We start from the raw sequence: 19,313 nt of genomic DNA, 5'->3' as shown, positions 1-19,313 counted from the left end.
CTATAGGTCCCAGGAGAAAAAAGAAGAGGCTATCACTTTACTGAAGGATTCCATTAAATATGGCCCAGAGTTTGCAGATGCTTATTCAAGCTTAGCTTCATTACTGGCTGAGCAGGTGATGGTTTCCATTTAATTTCACATAATATTTTTTAAATTTTACTGTTGAATGAATAAATTAATATGACACGGGTTTTGATACTCATGGTTTAGTTTATTAGCTCACACTGGACAACTAACCCCTATGTCAGGTTTCTTCTGAACAGAAATTACAAGCATAGTATTCTCACTCTAATGTTTTCTGGGTAGTGTAGGTGATGTTTAGACAAAAATGGTTCGTTATAGGCCTTTGGTATAGTCTCTACGAGTCTGGGAAAAAATCTGTGAAGAACAACACACAGTACTTGCTGGCCTTATTACTATTTACTTGTCACATTGTTCTGGGGAGATTGTTAAGGTACTGAGGTCTCTAAACTGGATACGGAGCCAGTTAGGATCATCTTACAGACCCAGTGTCTTAATACCTGTCAGAAGGTCACAGAGGCTTATAGGACAGGCTCCCCAGATGACGCTTCTCTCTGCGTAAAATAAAGGGGTATTTTGATTCCCCTCCTTCTTTCCGCCTGTGTTTAACTGATTTGGTACCTCTTGTCAGTGTGCGGGATGCCTGCCCTGCTATGGGGCCACAAAAGTAAGTTGTCTTCTCCAAATTGATGGTAGTTTTATTGACACATGTAAGTGCCCTCCATACAGTAGATTCTGCTATTATACAATTGCCAGGTTGTCTTTATTTATTTTTTTCATTCTTTAGCCTCCTTTTATTTCTTTTTTAAAATAATATATTGTATTGACTATGCCATTACAGTTGTCCCATTTCCCCCCTTCATTCCCCTCCACCCTGCACGCCCCCTCCCATCCATATTCCTCCCCTTTAGTTCATGTCCATGTGTCGTAAGTCCTTTGGCTTCTACATTTCCCACACTATTCTTGCCCTCCCCCCTGTCTTTTTTCTCCCCACCGTCTATGCTACTTAATCTCTGTACCTCTCCCTCCCTCTCCTCCCCCCACTCCCCTGTTGCCAACCCTCCATGTGATCTCCATTTCTGTGGTTCTGTTCTTGTTCTAGCTGTCTACTTAGTTTGCTTTTGTTTTAGGTGTGGTTGTTAATAACTGTGAGTTTGCTGTCCTTTCACTGTTCATATTTTTTAATCTCCTTTTTCTTAGATAAGTCCCTTTAACATTTCATATAATAAGAGCTTGGTGATGATGAACTCCTTGCACTTGACCTTATCTGAGAAGCACTTTATCTGCCCTTCCATTCTAAATGAAAGCTTTGCTGGCTAGAGCAATCTTGGATGTAGGTCCTTGCCTTTCATGACTTGGAATAGTTTTTTCCAGCCCCTTCTTGCCTGTAAGGTCTCTTTTGAGAAATCTGCTGATGGGAACTCCTTTGTAGGTGATTGTCCCCTTATCTCTTGCTGCTTCTAGAATTCTCTCCTTCATTTTAATCTTGGCTAATGTAACTATGATGTGCTGTTATGTGTTCCTTCCTGGGTCCAGCTTCTTTGGGACTCTTTGAGCTTCCTGGAAGTCTATTTGCTTTGCTAGATTAGGGAAGTTCTCCTTTATTATTTGTTCAGATAAGTTTTCCACTTGTTGCTCTTCCTCTTCCCTGTCTGGTAACCCTATCATTTGGATGTTGGAATGTTTAAAAATGTCCTGGAGGTTCCTAAGCCTCTCCTCATTTTGTTGAATTTTTATTTCTTCATTCTTTTCTGGTTGGATGTTTTTTTCTTACTTCTGGTCCACTCCATTGGTTTGAGTCCCAGTTTCCTTTCTATCACTATTGGTTCTCTGTGCATTTTCCTTCATTTCAGTTACTGTAGCCTCCATTTTTTTTCATGTAATTTGTGACCAAAATCAACCAGTTCTGTGAGCATCCCGATCACCAGTATTTTGAACTGTGCACCTGATAGGTTGGCTATCTCTTGGTCACTTAAAAGTATTGGCTCTGGGGCTTTGATCTGTTCTTCTGTTTGGGCCATTTTCTTTGTCTTGACACACCTGTTATATATGAGGGGCAAAGCCTTAGATGTTCACCAGGGTGGGGCAACCCAGTTGGTGGGTTGTGATGCTGTACGTGGGGGTGGGGTCCGAGACAGAACGATGGTGCTGGCTCCCCTTGTATTTCAGTCCCTTCTGCCACTTCCCAGAAGCAAACTGAGCCCTTCTGATGCTGGTTCCTGGGTGGGTGGACTTGTGTATATTGTAGAACCCTCTGGGTCCCTCCAAAGAACTCTCCTGTGAGGCTGGGACTCTCTCCCGGCACGTCAACCTTGCAAATGTTTTCAATTGGTGCTTTTAGGCTTTATTTCCCATCGCTGGGGCCCTGGGTTGCGAGGTCTATCTCACTGCCTGTTTGTGCCTGGTTTATCTGCATGTCAATGTGTGACCACGGTCAGCCAACCACCTTGTGCACCTCACTGGGTTTGCTCATTTTCTCCCCACACCCGGGTCCCCCAGCCACCGCTTTTTCCTGCTGTGACCCCTCTCTGCAGGCTTCTGACTTCACCCCTCTTACTGGGCTGGATGAATGGTTGTCAGACTTCCATACAGTCCAATTTTCTGTCTGTTCTGGTTGTGTTTTTGTTTCTAAATCTGTGTTGTCCTTAAATTTGGTTGTGGGAGGAGGCACAGTGTTTCCACCTACGCCTCCATCTTGGCTGGTACCAGGTTGTGTTTAAAATGAAGCAGAACATCCTTGAGAGATGCCCTGCACCACTCAGCTGGCTTAAGTGTAATGGGCGATTTGGTAGTGCATGTCAGGTACATAGGGGTGCAGTTTGCATTTGACAAACTTTGGAGGTTTCGCCAGGAAACAAAATTAAGACATTCTACGGATATTTACGTGTCAGAAATGATAAGTGTAGTTGTCTCACTCTAATAGTCTATGTGTAATGTAAGTGGCTTTAGACAAAAGCCCATGTCTCTTGTGGGCGATTTTAATGCTGGTTTTAGCACAATGTTTGTGCTGAAATGAGATGGTCGTGTTCTATGGTGCGCACTGGCAGACCTCAGCTGTCTTTGGCTTGTACTGAAGCAGACCCAGCAGGGGTTTTCTGAAGAGATGATTGACTCCATCATTATTCCCTCTTCTCACCTCATTCAGCATCCTTTATTTTCATCAGAAGACCCTCACCCTGCCGATGCTGGACTGGCTGTCTTCTAGCTACTCAGATGTGCAAAGCCTGCTCCTCACTCAGGGCCTTCACACAAAGTGTTCCCCTTGCATGCAACACTTTTCTCCAAGACATCTTAGTGTTTCCTTCCTTGTGTCATGCTGGGTTTAGCCCAGATATCACCATATCAGAGAGGCTGTGTGTGACTTCTCTTTCTAAATATGAATCTCACACTCCCACCATGTTCTCTATCACCTTTCCCTGCCTTGCTTTTCCCCATATCATTTCCCACCATCTCTCATCCATTTATTTGCCTGTGATCCTTCTCCCACCACTAGAATACTTAACTCCATGAGAATGGCTGCCTGTTTTTATTCATGCCTGTATCTCCACGCCTGTCACATTGCATTGCATGCAATAAATAAATATTGAGTAAATAACATGAATCAATATGAACTGAAGGACATGGAGCACAGCCTTCCAATCCAGCACACACTCTGAATTTATTCTCGTATTACCAGGAGGGCTGGGCCTGTGGGCCGCCCTGTTTTGTAACAGGCCTGCCTCTGCATGATGTTCTCGTCCTGCACTGAGGAATAGCCGCGTGAAATTAGTCCTTCCACCAGTTGGGTCAAGGTGGGGGTGAGGCCACACCTCCTACATCGATCAGTGGCTTCTTTATGATGCCTCCAGGGAGAAATTTCTCTCACGTTTCAGTATTAGGAAAGGCTGGGCTTTTGAATTACAAGGAGGCTGGGCTTTTGAATGACAAGGTTTGTGTTTTGTTTTTAAACTGCGTGAAAAATCTTGCAAATCCTGGAAAGATGAAATCTGTTTCCATCCCCTCTGAACCCCACCTCCGACTAGCAGCCAATCTAGACTATACAATCTGCTTTTCTGTGAGGGCTACTTTGAATCCTGGGTTTATGATCATTTTCCTTAATAACTTATTTTTATTCAGTTTCTGTTCTATATTTTTGAAAAGCTGCCTCAGTGTCTTTGTGAAATAATGAGGTATAAGTAACTAACTAAATAAATAAGGCATCGTGTTAATAGTTCCCACTCATACCTTTTTTTCACAACTTACCAGGAGAAATAGTAAATGTTAAATTGCTCTTCTTGGTGAAAATGACCCTTCAGATAAATGACAGTATCACTTATTTAATAGTACTGGTAACACCATGGTACACTGTTCTGGGGGAGCTCTTTATAGATTCTCACACGGTTCCATTCTGTAATGCCATCTTTTCTTTCTTTCCCTCCAAAACTTCCCTGTTTTCAAGATCCAAGTCAACTTCCACTTTCCTTCTCAGCATTCTTCTACCTTCTCATCTCATGCTGAGTTCAGTTGTCTTGAAGCTCCTAAAACTTTTTAGGAAACAAATGTTGACTAATCATATACCATTATTTCTTAAATTAATATCTTAAGTAACAGTTTTATAACAAAACTGTAAGTTAAACTGCTTCCCAGGTTTATTTTTCTTGCAAGACTATAAGTTTTGTTAGTTTTTAATAAACAAAAGCAGTTTCTTCTTTGTATACATATTCCTTCACTCGGGCTTAGGAGAGTTTCCTGTGTGAGGCAGGCATTCAGACAGTGTGTCTCAACTTCAGTTACTTTGGGGTTCAGTTACTTTGGAGTTCAGTTACTCCCTGCTGTGCCACTTCAAGCATTTGACAGTGAACAGGGGCACCTGCTCCTAGGCCTCACTTCCTGGTAACCAACTGCTCAGACTTGGGTGGGCAGTACTTTACCCATCTGGGACTCCGATTCCAAACCTGGATATTGATAAGTACTCTAAATTATCCTCACCGTCTCTTAGGCCTCTTAACACTTTAGGGTGTCTAAAATGATCTTGTTTAACATCAACCACATGCTAATGAATATTTAAGGAATAGCTTAAGGCTCCAATGTAAATAGTGCTATTGTTTCTCTACAAATAAAAGTTTTAATATGTTAATATGTGAAAAGTGATTTGCCATAATAAATGTCTGAAAGTTTCCATTGTATTCTTTTTCCAAATTGATGAACTCTAAGTTCATTAAAAAATTACTATTTTAAAAATGATGGAGATGTTTAGTGCCCTTGAAATTTATTTTAGTCCATTCTGCAATATCTTTCTGTTAACAAATTTTATAGATGGTAATTACTGAAAAGGATGCCATACACTTTTTCATCATTTATGTTTAAGAAGTGTCAAATGCTTTATTTAAATCAATTATGTAATAAATTTATTTTTCTTGAGAATCACAATGGCAAGGTGATGTAACATTGCATATCTCATAGTTGGAGTTGTGAACAATTTTTATGAAAACCAATTATGACTATGGACAAGATCTCTTCTTACATACAAAGGCCACATCTTTCGCCAGTCTCTCCTCTTCTGGGTTCAGACGTAGAGTGCCGTGAGATCTAAGAGTGTAATTGGAAGATGGAAAGGCTCTGTGTGCTGCTCCTCCGGGCAGTGGACTTGAACATCAAAGTGTCAGAGCTGCCGAGCGGTATAACCCAGGATTGCCCTCTCTCTCTTTTAACATCTTCTCTTCGTGTTTTGAATTCTTTAGTGACAAAAAGAATGCCTCAGATATATACAAGCAAGGCACAGAAAAACTGTTAGAGGAAAATCCGCCCAGCTTCACATTCTTTGGAAGCAAAGTGAATTCTTTGTGTGTAGCGGGGAGGGAAAGTGGCACAACCTTATATAACAGCATTCTGCAATTTCAAATACCCAGGTATATGAAAGCAATGTGTGCAGACCTTGGTCGATCTGAGACGCCCTTGTGAAAAGAAACCCTTCCCTCACAGGTCACCTACCAGGGCCCCCTTTGCACATGGACAGCCTGTGCTTACTGTGGCTGGGGGGGATCTAATGTTAACAAACTCTTTCCTGCACTGGACTGAAACTGCCTGTTCTGTCATTTGCTCCCATTGGGCCCAGTGCAACGGAGAGCTTGTTGAGCAGTTATCTTGTCACGTCTTTAATCATCTCTTCTCTCAGATAACCCCACTTCTTTAAACTTGTTTCTCATTTATCGTGGTTTCCAAATGCTTTCCTTCCAGTCATGTTGCTTTGCCTAATGTCTGGATTACCTATTTTCTCTATGACAGTGTGACTCCCAAGTTAAACTGGTTTCTCCAACTACTTCATAAGCTCATGGTGGAATCGAAATACTTACTTCCCTGTCTTGAGATCCTGTGTACCTATTATTTCACACCCTGAAATGAATAATGCTCGTTGTTTAGCGTCCACATGATAACCCGGCTCAGATTGGAGATCCACTCAACTGAAAACCCTAAAAAAGTAGAGGGGTTGTTGGTCCAGGTCTTGCCTATTTTGCAGGCAAGTTTTTACAGCCTGGATGAAAGAATTCATCTTTGTCTGTATTTGATCTCAACTTCCTTATATCAGCCTAAAATTTCAGGGCTTTTTATTTCTTTTTTATGCCATCCATTGTATGAACTACCCTTTCCAGCTGTTTCAATTGGCAAGTCAAGTGAGAATCACTTCTCATTGTTTATTTACAGTGTGAGTAAATGATGTTGCTTGGGTCACAGCAGATCCCCAAGCTGTGGCTGTAGAATTTTCTCACCAGGTTGACCTGTATTTTGCCCGAGACTGTTTAGGTACAGTTACTCAACTTTTGGTTAATTTGTTGAATTATACAATGGGGGCCCTCAAAAACCCAGAATTTATTTATAAATAATGTGTAGTTGTTCTTACATGTTTAAACTTCAATCCCATTCAAAGTACTCTCCAATTGATGCAATACACCTACCAAGACTTTTTTCCACTGCTGAGAACAGTTTTTGAACTCATCGATTTTGGTGGCTTTTAGTGCTGCTACCATTTTTTGTACAACTTTTCCACATCAGCAAAATGTTTCCCCTTGGGGATGTTTTTCATCCAGGGAAACAAACAAAAAAAAAGTGACTCAGGGCAAGATTGGGTGAATAGGGAGGGTGGGGCATGGAGCTCATGCTGTTTTGGGTCCAAAACTGCTGAATACTCAGTGTGGTGTGGGCAGGTGTGCCCATAGATCACCCATCGTGAAAATGACGAACACGTTGAAAGAGTTCAGAAAAATTCACTGAAGCCAAAAGCAGTTTCTCACTACAACACCAGCTGGTATACAGGTGGGTTCCTAGAACACTCACCTAATGGGGGGGAGCCTGTACTACAAGGGGCCTGCCCTCCAGAAGACAATTCTATTTTGGGGGGGTCCCCCCAATACTCTTGGCCACAAGGGTGTTGTGAGAGATTTTGTCAGACTCCTGAAATCTTTCCCCTAATCTAAGGCTGTGATTCTATAGGTAGATAGGTAGGTAGGAAGGAGGGAAGGAAGGACTGCTCTTACTGTGAGCGTGCTGCTGCCTGTTGGCACCATTTCTTATCCTCACTGCTAATAGAACCATGAGTGTACGTGATGATACCTTCTAGGGGTTTTCTGTGACTAGTAGTGTGTTTCTTACTCTTTTGGAACCTGAAGGTAGTAAGTAAATCAGGACAGAGTAGAACATCTGAAAAGGGGACATTTGAAAAATAGGATAATAAGCTTGTAAAGACATTATATGATGGAACATACTGAAGCCCAAGTTTGAAATTGATATGTAATAGAAAGCAAAGGTTAAATGTCTGAGGGGCTGGGTTTTAAAAGATGTGAAGGGGGAAATCCTGTGGAAATTATGTGAGATGTTTTGGAGGAGGCTTTAAATGCATTCTGATGTGAGCAACTGAGAGTCTTGTCTCAGGAATAAAGTGCAGGAATGGATAAACTGTGCTGTGGAAATGGGTTTATTTTGTACTGAGAGACTATCTGCACGTGAAGGGGGAAAGGAAAAGAAAAACAGAAAGTTAAGAACTGGAGCCCAGAGTGCCTAAAGGGCTGAGAAGACCTACAGAGCCACTGACAGCCGTGGGAGCCAGGGAGAAGCAGGGTTTTAAGGAGGGAGGGGATGAGAGCGGCTTCAACGCTGGTGTTAGTCACAGGAGTGATATGAATATGTAACGGAAAGTGTGCGCAAGTCGGAGAAAATAAAATATACCTTTCACCTGTAACGTATCGGGAAACAACAAATATTTTATTTCTTAATATCCTGCAGGTCTTTGAAATGTATTTTTTTTTGTTTTTATACTTAACATTCACATATGGTTTGTATCCTGTTTTTTTGCGCTTACCATTAAATTATATGTAAGGTGATACGTATTTTCATGGTGCTAAATGGCCTCCATAAATACCAGTTTAATGGGTACATACTAATTTATCAACTGATGCATTATAATTTATATAATAGCCTAGCTGATGGTCATTTGGGTGTGTGTGTGTGTGTGACATTTATCTTTCTATGGCTTTTTGAAAACAATATTCTGAATAATTTCTTAATGACCGATTCCTAGAGGTAGAATTCCCGTATCAAAGAGAATTAGCATGTCTCATTGAGGCACCTTACCAACTCACTCTTGGGATTCATTACTAAATTGCTTTCCAAGAGAGTGGTACCAATATGTTCTGCCCCCCCGCAGAGTAAAACCTTTGTGTCTTGGGTGTTAGTGAAACACTGAAATCAATGTAGCATATGGATAGATGGCAGGGCGGGAGATCGGGGATGGAAAGGTAGATTTAGGACTTCAAAAAAATGAAACAATATTACAAGTAGGTAATTTGAGGAGAAAATGAAGAGTAGTATGGGGAGAGAACCTTAAATTATCTGTTGATTTCTCACTTTTCAGATAAAGATTGAGGTGCACAGAGTTAAGTGCTGGTCAAGGTCATACAGCTAATCAGTGGCAGGTCCTGGACTAGAGCCTGGTCTTTACACCCCTCCCCCACTGCTCTTTCGCTGCGTGGTGTTGGGGTCCTGGGACCGGACTGTGGGAATGGGCCATAGTCAATGAGGCTGAGTGCACAAGGGGCTGGAAGGGAGAAGAGAAGTGACAGAGGAAACCCAGGTGGGTGAGTCGTCGTAGAAATTAGATACGTGAAAGGATCCAGAAGAAAGTCCCTGTTCCCGTGTGTCTGTTGCAGCAAAGAAGAAAACCAAGGACAACAAATAAATGCCTCGATTTAAAGTCAGGATGGTCTCTAGCTTGCTGCTCTCTTCTGGTTTTCCATTAGCCTTCAGAACTGGCTGTCCTCCAGCTTCGGAGATAGGATTATAAACATTTACAGACCCACCATCATTTTTAACCAGCTTATGCTTGCCATAGATTACATAGCTTACAATACACTAGCAGTAAAGGAAATAAAATTAACATTGTTTATGACTCTGCACCACTGCAAATTATGGCAAGCCCCGGCTTTATAGCCTGTTGAAAAACTCATTTAATTAATTTGATAATACTTAAAATATTTTCCTTTTATGTGTTTTGGGATATGACTTCACCTGATATAGGAATGAAAATTAGAACGATAAAATATAAATTAGAAGTATAGATTAAAACTAAGAAAGGTTCAGAGTCAACTTCTGGCTTCTAAAAATGCCCCCTTTTGGGTAGATTCACCCATGTATAACATTGCATGTGTGGCCAAGTGAACTTGAACTGAATCCTACCTTAAGGATTCATTGATTTAATTATTCAGCACAGATTGATTGAGCATCGAGCTACCACCAAGCATTGGAGATTGTTGAAGTAGCAAAGTATGGGCCTTATCCTCATGGAACTCAGAGTTTAGACAGTAAGTCTAACCCCACCTAAACAAAGAATTACATTATTGGCCTCCACCCAAGTATCTAACACAATTATGACAAATGAGCAAAGGGAAAGTCCCAGTGAAAATGTTAAGGAGACCTAACCTAATGTGGGAAGGGGCACATGGGGAGTGAGGCCAGTGACCAAATAGTGATATTTAATCGGATACCTGGAGAACTCGTAGATTATAACTAGGTAAAAATGAATAGGACAAGCTTTCTGGCCACAGGGATAGGCTCTGAGGTAGAGAACAGTCGAAGTGCCTTTCTCTAGTAGAAAGATAGTCTTGTGCCTGGAAATGCGGAGAATGAGGACCAGATGACGTGAGAAGAAAGCTGCCCATGGAATGGGAGTATTCTCTCTTTTCCACTCTCCTGACCGTGTTATGCCCTGTGGTCGCTTACGCTTGTCATACTTTCTTTTTTTAGCTTTTTAAAAAAAAAATGATTCTTGGCATTTCTTCTTTAAACTGTTTCTCTCACTGAAATTACCATGGGAGGTGTTGATCACAGTCTGCTAGATGGTGAGAAAATTCAGATTTTGGAAATAACCTAATATTTCCATGATGTGGAGAATTTCCAAGGTAGTTGATTCAGTTCAGTTTAATGTGAAAGAGAATCAGGCGTCAAATATTGATAGCCTGTTTCTCATAAATGTCCACGTTGATGACTGATGAGTGGAAAAAATGTTTTATAAAAAACAAAAAAGCAAAGGAGAAGGTGCAAAAGCAGAACATCTCTGTTTTTTGTTTTAAACTGCTGTGTCTTGAGCTTCTCAGAGAAGTCGTTGACATGAGTTTAAACACCTCCATTTCTCCTAACCTTCCCAGGTTGGTAATAGTAAATAGTCATGTATTAGTCATAATAAAGTTATGAATTTTCTTAAAGAGGGAGGATCTTTCATGTAATCTTGTCCATGTTTAATTTTGAAGGTGTATTTCAACCCTCTTTTGAAGACTTCAGATCTCTGTCCAAGAGTTCAGCAATGTCTGATAAGGGTATAGCAAAATCGCAGCAAGTACTTCTTCCCATTGCTTTTCCTCCACATATCACTGAGTAACCAGTGCTATGTGGTTTGCTAGTAAATACATTGGGACTTGCTCTCAGGAGATCTGGATTTTAGGCACCTTTGAGTGACCAAAGTAAAAATGAACAAAATAAAGTCATTCGGTCGATGGGGAGATACCTTATGACTCCATGTGCTCACGTCATTGACAGAGTGACGGCACCTCTCAGAAGTCATTCAGATGCATGGCCATGATGTCAGGGCATGAGGACAACTTTCTGTCCCTGTCCCTGTAGGTCCTTCACCACTTCGGAATGCCACACCCTGTGACTTCTACACAGCACACACACACAGTTACAGGCCACTCACTAAGCCAGCCATTCACAAAGGATTTGTAAGGACCCCTTCCTGGAGTCCAAGAAGGTCTATGTGGATTTTGGAATAGTACTAACAAGTAATTTGCCTTTTTCATTCTCATTGTCTCAGAGGATACAGTAGCTTCTTAGAGGATACATGATGTATCCACAATTATGAAAAAGCTATTAAGATATTCTCCCAGTTTCCAAGTGTGAAGCCAGGTTTTCCTCGTATTTTCAACAACAACAAAAAAACAGATTGAGCATAAAAGTAGCTATGGGAATCCAACTGTCTTCTGTTAAGCTAAGCATTAAAAAGATTTGCAAAAAATATAAAATAATGTCATTATTCTGACTAATTTTTCTTTGCTTTATAGAATATAACTGTTTTTCATATAAATGTGTTATATTTGAGTTTATAATAAATTTAAATAAACTAATAAATATTTTTAAAAATTTCTCAGCTTCATTTCTATTGTGGTAAATACTTAGAGCTCAGATAAGCAAAGCTCTCTTGGGGTCCTCAGTAATTTTTTATAGTGCAAAAGGATCCCGAAACCAAGAAGTTTTAGGATTGCTGCATTAAGCCCATGTCTGTGTGTCCTCCTGGTTGCTGCAACTTGAAGTATAAAAATGTTTTCTAAACATATCAGTTGGTCCAAGAGAATAACCATGGGCAGGGATCCTTTCTCAGAAGCTCTACTTTTCCCCTTTCCCTCCCTTCGGGTAAAAAGCGTACCATGCTGCGGCATTACAGCAGGTAAAAAGTGGGGATGCTGAGCACGTTTTCTCTCTCCCCAAAGGCCCGTTTTATTCCCACCCCACTGGAAATGCCTCTGCGTCTTGGAGAGGAGGCCACAGCTGCCTGCTGCCCGTTTGGAACCACTGCCCTCGCGGGCCCATTCCACGCTGAGGCAGCGGTTGGGTGGGAATTCTGACGCACAGCAGGCAGTGTGTTTTGTCAGGTCCCCAGCAGTTTTAATTAAAGTTGTTGTACAAATAGATTGTGTTCATTTCCCCTGGACCTTACAGATCCGTAGAGACCAGGAATCGTTGGGCTTAGGTCAGGATAATTAACCAGAAGAGGTAAATGCAAGTGAGGGCCTGAAACTGAGCTTCGGGGACTTACTAGTGCTACTTTTTAAGATAAATGCATTGGCCTTCTAGAGGAGGTAGAATTTATTTTAACTAAACAGCTAGGAGGTATTTTTTCTTCTGCAGTATTTTTCTTCTTTTATTTTTTAATAAAAAGAGTTCGTCATTCTTTGAAAATGTACAGTCACGGGAAAGGGAAAGAAAGACCGATATTGAAGGCATTCTTTATAGAACCGGGGTCCTGAGCCCGCCCTCGGGGTTTGCCAGGGGCGCTGAGAAGTGATTGTTTGCCTCTGACACACGCGGGTCTTTTCAATCCCCTTTCTTCTTTGGACTTTGAATTTCTGAGTGAAATCCAGCACCTAAAGCCAAACATAAGAGAAGTTTTACATGAAAAAGGTGATCTCCCTGCCTCTTTTGGAGAAGAAGTAGGGAAATGGGGGAAGAAAAGCAAACTCACATCAGGTAAAACAGTGGTTGCACTTGAAAACTCTGGTCCACTGCTGCATCCGAAGTCAGCAAGTTAGCGTGTGAGGACGTCCATTGCGCCTCTCAGGAAAACCGTCTTTCCACACTTCCACAGTGTAGTTAGAAGGTTGTTTTTAAGATCTCAAGTAGCTACACTTTTTTTTTTTTTCTGAGCACATTCTCCTGTGACACTGGTGCTGGAGTTGGTGGTGGCCAGCGTCCCTGGCCATTTGGATCAGGTCTGCAGTGCCCATCTGACCCCAAGTCTGGGTATCACTTCTTGTTGCCTCCCGAGCACCTTGTGCTTCTCCTCCACAGCACTGTCACCGTGCACTGGCAATGCATTCCTGTCTGAACCCCATTCCTGTGTGACCCTACTGAGGGGTCTGTCTCATTTACTCTCACGTCTCAACTCTGTACCTGACACACAAATGGTGCTCGTGAAATACTTGTCGAGGGGATGGACGGTTGGAGAGCCAGAGGTGTAATCGTTTCTTTTGGTGCTAGACACACCCTTGTTTGCTTCCAGAAACTGCTTTTATTCCGGGATTACCAATTCTCTGGATGTCCACTGAAAACCTACGTTCTTCTCTGTCCCCTTGTAGCTCTGAGAACTTGGGCAAATCTGTTAAGCACTTTGCAGCCCAGTTTCTTTAGTGGTTAAAAATGGTAGTTAATTAGTATCCATTAATGGTCTCTCCAGCTCTAATATTCTTTTATTTCCTGTGCTAAAACCCTCACCTATTGTAGTTTTAATAACTTTTTGTTCATTTAAATAATCTGTGACTATGTCAGTGCATTTAAAGGTGCCTTGTAACATGGAGAATTCGGTCTCATGAAAAGAAAGACTTGGCATCAGAGTCAAACCCTAGCGCTGTTCAGGCGATAACTGGAAACTCAGGATTTTCAGGAACTGACCTGACCCTTCAGGCTGGGATTAGCCAGGGTGATCTTTCTCTGGTTGCCTCTAAAATACTGTTTATTCATCTCTGTGTTGGAAAGTGATTAAGAGAAATTAACAGAAAAAAAAACATTCAAGTTAGTTGATTATTTCTCCTATAGAGTTTCTTAAAGAGTTTTGATGGGAGAGGAAGTCAAAACTGGTGGCTGAAATGCACTTGGGCAGGGTCATCGTGTCGTGGTGGCAGGAACAGCTGTGGGCCAGCTGAGCTCAGAGCATCTGCACTTACCTCTTGCATACTCTGCTTGCCCCGGGTTCTGTTTGTGTGTTCATTCATCTTTGAGCTGAAGTAGAGGTATTTCGTTTCATTCATCTCCATGTCATTGGCATCTGTTTCTGGGTGTTTCAAGTGGTAACCCTCACACTGGTCCGACTCCTGGTAGTGATGGTAAGGAAGATGGTCAAGGTGATGAAAGTGCTGACTCTATGCTAAGCATTCTTCTAAGTGCTTCACACATTTTAATTCATTTAATCCTCACAACAACTCCATGAGAGGTCGTTGTTATCTCTAGTTTGCAGTGGGGCACAGAGAGGGGAAGTGAGGTCACACAGACAGGAAATGGGGCGGCTTGGAGTGCAATCTCTCCCCTCGAACACTGGCAGCCCAGTGCTGAGTCTCTGTGTCATCCTGTCTGTAGCCATTGCCATAAACGCACACTGAATGAATGGATGAGTCAGTAAATATCAAATGCTCCTCTTTAACCCTTAATTTGATTGGAGCCCTCCGTAATTTGTGTTCTGCCTCTCCACTTAACACGCACACTAGGCCTGCTCACAGATGTCCTAGTCCTTTGGTGGATGATATCTTTATAAAGCTTTTGTTCAGTAGGTTGAAAGGAGAGATTGAGAGATTTTCATTTATCTTTAGCTTTTTGATTTTGATAATTTATGGAGTTTGGCAAATAGGAAAAGACATATTTTTAGAAACATTTTTTGCCGGATTATGGATCTATAATTGAAATCAGTGACATTTGCCAGATTCACACCACACTTCCCCAAATCTACTTAAATATGTGGATTCAAAGAGATGGCGTTGGTCATTCTGCAGAGGGTAAAGGGTCCTTGCCTTTTTGGCTCCAGCCAGTATTAGGCTTCTTGGCTATTACTGAGCACACTCAATATGTTTTTGGTCACTAGCTTAAGGTATCATGTCTGAGGAAATTGATACTGTGCCTCCCCGTGTCCCTTATCTGGTTGAATGCTTAGTACTAGTAACTTGTGATAAAATTATGGAAAATGTTCATGCTTCGAGCATATTAAAGGTCAAGTTGGGATGTGCTTGATGCCAGATCATTCCTTCTCACTTGACCTTCACAGCGGTACCAGGAAACTATGAAATTGTTCACTCGTGAGCAATTGTTAGAACCCCGGTAACTTCGATTCATTAACTAGCTGTTACCTTCTGTAGCATGAAGTATGTGACATGACCATCTAAGATGGCTGTAAAAAAATGTACATGTAAGTAATTTGTGTTAAAATGAATCTCTAGAGAGTAGACCAGGGCAATTAGAAAACAATCCACTGGAGATATGGAGACTGATTTGGACCTTGCCACAGAGGGAGGAGTTGGAGCTGTGCTTTGAGGGGACATAGATTCCTATTGGATGGAACAGCTCAGAGATGGAAAGCACAGGTTGGACAAAGGAAGTGGTGAGTAGTTTGGTGGGCTAGAGAAACATTTCAATAAAGAAAAGATTCTCCCTGGCTAGTGGAGCTCAATGGATTGAGCCACACTCAATGGATTGAGTTTACAAACCAAAGGGTTGCTGGTTCAGTTCCTAGTCAGGGCACATGCCTGGGTCGTGGGCCAGATCCCCACTTGGGGGCAAGTGAGGGACAACTACATGCCGATGTTTCTCTCTATTTTCTACCTTAATCCTCTCTCTCAAAATAAATAAATGAAATCTTTAAAAAAATAAAGGATTCGACAAAGCCTCCCATGATCTGTACCAGCCTCTCCACTCCCTCCCCTCGAAACTTCCCCAAATAAACTTCACAGTGTGGGTGAAGGAGTGGCAGCTATGCAAACCCAGCTGTGAGACAGATGCCCGGGCCTCCCCGCCTCCCAGTTGGATCACCACCGGGAAGAGGAATTTCTATATGGATGAATCACCCATTTTCATCCAGAAAGCTACTGGGTGGAAGCATCCCATTTCAATAATCGCTTTGAGACTATTTCTGACTATAAAGCGAATCCTTCCAGATACTGCTTCTTAGTAAACACCAGCTGTCTGCCCTGAAGGAACTAAGCAGAGATATAGATTGTAGGTATGTGTTCAGCCAGCATCGTCCTTTAACTCATACCGAGTACCTCGTGTTTGATCTCGATGTCGACTGCAGCGTGCATGCTCAGTGAGTTGTTTTCCGCTTGTCTCATGGCTGCGATTCAGTTTATTGCTAATTCTCTGAACTCTCTGATTTATTTTTCTGGATTCTGTTTTAAAGGAGAGATTTAAGGAAGCTGAAGAAACATACCAGGCTGGGATAAAGAACTGTCCTGATAGCTCGGACTTACACAACAACTATGGAGTTTTCTTAGTCGACACTGGTAAGTGGGATCAGAGAGAACCCGTTCCGCTGAGAAGAGGTGATACTCTCGAGCAGAACGACCACCGCCCAAATAATGCCTCTGAAGGCAACTTCGCTGGGCCTGGCAAGGCACTCCCCCCGTGGACAGTCACCAGGTGCCATGGGCTGGCATTTCTCTAAATCTTCAGGCTCGGTTCCATAAAGTCAGCCCAGTTCTTATCGTATCTCTAGGGAAAACTGCCCAAGTGACAGGAAGTAGCCTTGATGATTTAAAGAGTTTTCCTTGAGCACCATTCATACAAGTTTATAAATCTATGATGAAATGTTCCTCTACCGTGGAGCACAACCTGCTCTGAATGCAGTTGCTGGCGGGTGGTAAATACTGTTCTGTAACTAATTAAAAAGGTCCCCAGAATTGTTTTTATTGTTCCATATGTGATATACATCTGAGAACTGTATTATTATAATTGATAAAGTCCTCGTGTGTGACAATGTTTTGGAAAATACCTTTCCTCCATTTTATTTGATGAAAAACTTTGTGGAGCAGGGATTATGTCTTCTTTTTATTGTTATTCCTGTTTTTCTGTCACCATCGTCCCAATCTTTCCCCCTTTGCCCTCCTCCTCTGTGACTTGTGCCCCATGTACTGTTGGTATGCTATGAGCACTTACGAAGAATAAAATGGGATTTGAATTTAATGCCAACACCACTTAGTTCTTGCTGACTATTACAGTATGTGCCCTACAATAAAATGTCCTTGTAATTAATTTGTTTTTTGAAGATATTGGAAGTAGCACTATTTACATGGTGATAACCATCTTCTATTTTTGCATGTAAAATTGTTTTGTAGTGCCACCTGCTGGTTCCTTAGCAAAACAGTAACAAATCCCTGTAACGAAGATGTAAACCCCCGCAAGAGACCTCCTGTCGCCCTGCTCCAGTCCTCTTCCTTCTATTCCAATAACAAAAAAAGTCCACCCCAATCATCAACCCCAGTTAACAGCACTAGATATCTTCCCACCACTCCCTCGTATTTGTGTTTTATACTGGTGAAATTCTCCGTATTACCAGTAGCCTGTCACCTCCTTCGTAAACTTGCATTCAAAAAAGGTGCCCTTGAGAAGATGTCTGTGCAGGTCATGAACATCCCATCCCATTTAAAACGTTAAACTCTTCTGCAGCCCCGTCACTCAGTTCTGATTTCACTGGGGAAGTTCTTTGGAGAACCTTACAGACTCGAGAGACTTGATTCTAGCCCTGGCCCTTAGCCTCCCTTGCCCTGGGATCTTTGTCGAGTCTCGTAATGTCTTTGCAGTTTGATGTCTGTATCTATAAGTAATAATTTTGTTTATTCTAAAATATCTCTTAAATCCCAAAAGGCAGCTACATGGTATCAAAAGGCAGCCAAATAGTACCAAAAATACCTGCAAAGACCATCTGAAATCACTTAAAGTGTTGTAAAATATACAATGTATTAGATGAATGCAAGGAGGCATTATTTTTTTTTAAATAAATACCTTTTAAACAAAAATGTAATTAAATAAAACTTATTTAAAGTAGTGTCTCAAGTTATAATGTTGTGGTATAGTAATTGAGACAGAACCTTAAAAATTGCTTCAGGACAGTTTTCTTTGTGTAATGGCCACTTCCATTTTTTTTGTATAATGAGTAGCAATGTATCTTTATAAATAGCAACCACTGATAATCTCAAAACATTATATGAGCTCATGCAATTGTCAGAATAAACTTTTTTTCATTTTTTAAAATATATTTGATTGATTATGCCATTACAGTCGTCCCATTCCCCCTCCTTTATTCCCCTCCACCCTGCCCATCCCCTCCCCCACATTCCCCCCTTTAGTTCATGTCCATGTGTCACAAGTTCTTTAGCTTCTACATTTCCCATATTATTCTTGCCCTCCCCCTGTAAGAATAAACTTTTACTAAAATTATATATAATAAAAGATATAGGTTTTAACTCCTATTGCTTTGTTATCATTAATTTCTTTGGAAATGGGAAAGAATAGTGAAATGGTTCAAAGTTAGGCAGTGGCAAGGAGAAGAAGGCAAAATGCAAGGTAGTTTACAAACTGAGTAATTGATGGTATGACTGTAAGAAAAATGATGTACATCAGAAAATTAAAGAGCTCGTGTGTTTTATAATTAAGGCATACTCTGCTCTTACCAGTGCACCTCTGGTTGTAGGCTCTCCAGAGAAGGCAGTGGTCCATTACCAGCAGGCCATCAGACTTAGCCCGAGTCATCACGTGGCCATGGTGAACCTGGGCAGACTCTATCGGTCCCTGGGAGACAACGGCATGGCTGAAGAGTGGTACAAACGGTAAAGTTCCTTTCCTTCACTTTGTGAGTTGCCCAAAGACCTCTGCAATTGCCCATCAATTTTTATTTAAAATTCACCTTATTTTAAGTAGAGTTGACATATGATGTTAGTTCCAGGTGTGCCACATAGTGACTTGACATTTATATACCTTATGATGGGATTGCCATGATCAGGCTGGTTACCATCTACCACTGTACTAAATTATTACGATGTTATTCACTATGTCATCAACTTCTCAGGTGGACCAGACATATTTTCAGGGTACTAGTGAGTTTTGCCAGCCCAGGCAATACGGATTCTCATCGCCAAAGCAAACAATACAGCACTGCTAATGGTACCCGGATAATGACTTTCCGGCCTGCTGGTTAAAACATGGTGCTAAACCGAGGTTGGAATTTAATTCCTACTGTTTTCTGAAGCTACAGACAGCAATCCAAAGCATAAACAGCAGTTTTGAAAGTGGGTATAAATGACCTACTGTGCGTACAACAAAACAGGCCCATCACCATGAATGGAAAAGGTCACTGGGGGCTTCGTTTCCATACTAGTAGGTCATTAGAGATACTCTTAAGAGTCAGAGTATGGCACCATGATTTTTTTTAAGTCTTTTTAAAAAAGATTTTATTTATTTATTTCTAGAGGGGGACAGCAGGGGAGAGAAAGAGACAGAAACATCAATGTGTGGTTGCCTTG

The 19,313-nt window shown here is 41.5% G+C and overlaps 1 protein-coding gene across 2 annotated transcripts in view; it reads left to right on the top strand.

The window, feature by feature from the left end:
- Positions 1 to 19,313, top strand: part of TMTC1 (transmembrane O-mannosyltransferase targeting cadherins 1) — a 244,572-nt gene that overhangs the window by 212,585 nt on the left and 12,674 nt on the right. For both annotated transcript variants that reach the window (XM_037032260.1, XM_037032331.1), the window contains exons 13-15: positions 7 to 115; positions 16,196 to 16,298; positions 18,485 to 18,620. In XM_037032260.1, the coding sequence (XP_036888155.1) occupies positions 7 to 115; positions 16,196 to 16,298; positions 18,485 to 18,620 (348 nt within the window). The remainder of the gene's footprint in view (positions 1 to 6; positions 116 to 16,195; positions 16,299 to 18,484; positions 18,621 to 19,313) is intronic.

This window comes from Sturnira hondurensis, unplaced genomic scaffold (genome assembly GCF_014824575.4).
Source record: "Sturnira hondurensis isolate 20B ecotype Veracruz unplaced genomic scaffold, ASM1482457v3 Scaffold0000362, whole genome shotgun sequence".
NCBI classification, from domain to species: domain Eukaryota; kingdom Metazoa; phylum Chordata; class Mammalia; order Chiroptera; family Phyllostomidae; genus Sturnira; species Sturnira hondurensis.
Note: the sequence above shows the minus strand (reverse complement) of the source record. Positions and strands in the feature narration are given on the sequence as shown.